The sequence below is a fragment of the Malurus melanocephalus genome, unplaced genomic scaffold (assembly GCF_030028575.1).
Source record: "Malurus melanocephalus ecotype Western Australia unplaced genomic scaffold, MMel_1.1 scaffold_1798, whole genome shotgun sequence".
Classification (NCBI taxonomy): domain Eukaryota; kingdom Metazoa; phylum Chordata; class Aves; order Passeriformes; family Maluridae; genus Malurus; species Malurus melanocephalus.
In genome coordinates, this window is record NW_026625030.1 from 14,105 (window position 1) to 17,573 (window position 3,469).

A 3,469-nucleotide genomic window follows, 5' to 3' on the forward strand; every position below is an offset into this window, starting at 1 on the left:
TTCCCTGCAGGATGTTCGCCAGCAGGAGGAAGCAGCACTACTGGCCGTACTCCATGGACTGCAGCGGSAACGAGGCGCACGTGTCCGGCTGCAAACTGGGCAGCGCCGCGCCGGGCGAGCCGGGCAAGAACGGCACCTGCGCCAACGGGATGCCGGCCGTGGTCAGCTGCGTGCCCGGCCGCGCCTTCGCCCCCAGCAGCCACAGCGGCTTCCGCAAGGCCTTCAGGCAGGAGGTGAGCGGGGAGATGGACAGGGATCCCGCTGATCCCATTTGGGTGTTTGTCTGTGGGAATTACTGTTTTGGGGCAGTCGTGACCCCGCTGACCCCATTCCTGTGCCCATCTCCATGAATTCCCATTCCTGGACAGCAGTGACCCCACTGACCCCATTCCTGTGTTTGTCTCTGGGAATTCCTGTTTTGGGGCAGTCGTGACCCCGCTGACCCCATTCCTGTGCCCATCTCCATGAATTCCCATTCTGGGGAAGGCATGACCTCGCTGACCCCATTCCCACATCTGTCATTGTGAATTCCCATTTTGGGGCAGCCGTGACCCCACTGACTCCATTCCCGTGTCTGTCCCCATGAATTCCTGTTCCCGGACAGCCGTGACCCTACTGACCCCATTCCTGTGCCCATCTCCATGAATTCCCATTTTGGGGCAGCCATGACCCTGCTGACCCGATTCCCACATCCCTCTCCATGAATTCCCGTTTTGGGGCAGCCGTGACCCCACTGACCCCATTCGGGTGTTTGTGTCTGGGAATTCCTGTTTTGGGGCAGTCGTGACCCCGCTGACCCCATTCCTGTGTTTGTCTCTGTAATTCCTGTTCCCAGACAGCCATGACCCTGCTGACCCCATTCCCGTGTCTGTCCCCATAAATAACCCCAGCCAAGGACAGAATTCCCATTTTGGGGCCGCCATGACCCCATTCCCGTGTCCATCTCCATGAACTCCTGTTTTGGGACAGCCATGACTCCGTTGACCCCATTCCCGTGTCCATTAGCATGAATTCCCATTTTGGGGCAGCCGTGACCCCGCTGACCCCATTCCCGTGTCCAACTCCATAAATAACCCCTGCTAATGACAGAATTCCCATTTTGGGGCAGCCATGACCCCACTGACCCCATTCCCGCGTCCATCTCCATGAACTCCCATTTTGGGGCCGCCATGACTCCATTTTCCCGTCCCTCTCCATGAATTTCCCTTTTGGGACAGCCGTGACCCCGCTGACCCCATTCCCGTGTCTGTCCCCATAAATAACCCCTGCTAATGACAGAATTCCCATTTTGGGGTAGCCATGACCCCGCTGACCCCGCTGACCCCATTCCCGTGTCCCCCTCTCCAGCAGCCCCTGGTGCGGCTGAAGGGCGGGGCCAACACGGGCGAGGGCCGCGTGGAGGTGCTCAAGAACGGCGAGTGGGGCACGGTGTGCGAYGAYAACTGGAACCTGGTGTCGGCCAGCGTGGTGTGCCGCGAGCTGGGCTTCGGCAGCGCCAAGGAGGCCATCACGGGCGCCAGGCTGGGCCAAGGTGAGCTATGGAATTCTCAATGGAATTCTCCGCCATTCTGGAATGTTCCAGGAGCATCCCGTCAGCACAAGGTTTTCATTGGGATGTTCCATTTGGGCGCCAAGAGTTTCTTCCCTCACCTTGGTGCTTTATCAATCAGAATGATCTGAAATAGAGCCCAGACAAATTTAATAAAATGAGAACAAACAATTTTAATCCAGGCCTAACAGGTCTCCTGGTACATCAGGGCAGACAAATCCAAAATGGATTTGTCACCCAAAATGGACCCCGAGTCACGAGATCTTCACCTTTTATCAGTTCTGCCTCATTAACATATTGGGTGTTAATTGTCCAATGATTTTTTCAGGTGATGATGTCACCCACCCCAAACTCGCTCCCCCCAATTCTCTGCTTTTCCATATTTTGGGGCTCTGAGGTGTCCTTGGATCAGGCTCAGAGAGGAATTGTTTTATCCAAAAATATGAGAACGGGAGTTTTAGTGCTGTACAAGAGAACTACAAGAATACAGACGAAAATTAAACAAAATGAAAATACAAAAATTTATTACAGATGCAAATACAAAAATTAAAAATCCCAAAGGCATCAACCTCGACAAAACTCTTGAAAAACTTGAGGCCGGACAAGAATTCCGTGACTTAAAAACATTCCTTGAAAAACACATGGCGATGATGAGTCTGACCTTTCGCTCAGGCAGCTGTTCCAGTAATTAATTCCTAATTATCTCATCTGCTGCTCTGAAATTCCCTTTGAGCTGCACGGTGCTGTAATGCATTACTAGAAGGTTCCTGGCAAAAAAGGACTCTTGGGGCCAGACTTCCAACCCTCCAATTTAAGGTCAGGAYGGTGAATTTATCCCGTTATAAATAGAAGGGCGTTTTGAACAGCTCGGAGCCAGGTTTGGGGTTTTGGATTTCCTGCCTTTGGGACTTGGTTGAAATCCCAAAAATGAGGGAAATGGTAACTCCAAGGCGAGCTGGAAGCACCTGGTGGTTCCCACAGCTTGTTCCCGTAGGGAAAAAAAAATTTTTAAAAAAATAAATAAATAAAATGGGGCCAAAATTTTGTTGTGAGGATAAAGAAATGGGGGAAATTTTGGGAATAAAGAAATGGGGAAACTGTGAGAATGAAGAAATGGGGAAATTGTGAGACTGAAGAAAGGGGGAAATTGTGAGGATAAAAGGAGTAGGGGAAATTATGAGAATAAAGGGATGGGAGAAATTTTGGGAATAAAGAAATGGGGAAATTGTGAGGATAAAGGGATGGGGAAAATCGTGAGAATCAAGGGATGGGGAAAAATTTGGGAATAAAGGGATGGAGGAAATTGTAAGAATGAAGAAATGGGGAAATTGTGAGGATAAAGGGATGGGGACAATTGTGAGGATAAAAGGAATAGGAGAAATTGTGAGGATAAAAGGAATAGGAGAAATTGTGAGAATAAAGGGATGGGAAAAAAATTGGGAATAAAGAAATGGGAAAAATTGTGAGAATATAGGAATGGCGGAAATTTTGGGAATATAGGAATGGGGGAAATTGTGAGAAAGGAATTTAACTGTGAAATTATTAACATTATCCTCATGGCTTTTTCTTTTATTTTTACAAGAAACAACCAGATTTTTTTTTTTTTTCAAGTTGACCACATTCTGAACGCTGAACGTCACCGTTCCCAACCTTCTGGGGGATATTCCCTCACCACCCACAAGGATTCTTTTCCCTGTTTTTTTTTTCCCCAAGGAATGGGTCCCATCCACCTGAACGAGATCGACTGCACGGGTTTTGAGAAGTCGATCACGGACTGCAAATTCAACACCGAGTCCCAGGGCTGCAACCACGAGGAGGAYGCTGCCGTCAGGTGCAACGTCCCGGCCATGGGCTTCCAGAACCAGGTGGGAAACTGAGCAATCCAAATTTTAGGGGATTTTGGGATAATTCTTTCCCGCC

General features: G+C 49.6%; 1 protein-coding gene across 1 annotated transcript in view; it reads left to right on the forward strand.

Annotated features, from left to right (window-relative positions):
- Nucleotides 1-3,469, forward strand: part of LOC130587350 (lysyl oxidase homolog 2) — a gene marked incomplete at its 3' end in the record, with an annotated part of 16,097 nt that overhangs the window by 9,751 nt on the left and 2,877 nt on the right. Inside the window, exons 2-4 of the mRNA XM_057388328.1 lie at nucleotides 11-233; nucleotides 1,348-1,531; nucleotides 3,263-3,414. Coding sequence (XP_057244311.1) covers nucleotides 11-233; nucleotides 1,348-1,531; nucleotides 3,263-3,414 — 559 coding nt within the window. The remainder of the gene's footprint in view (nucleotides 1-10; nucleotides 234-1,347; nucleotides 1,532-3,262; nucleotides 3,415-3,469) is intronic.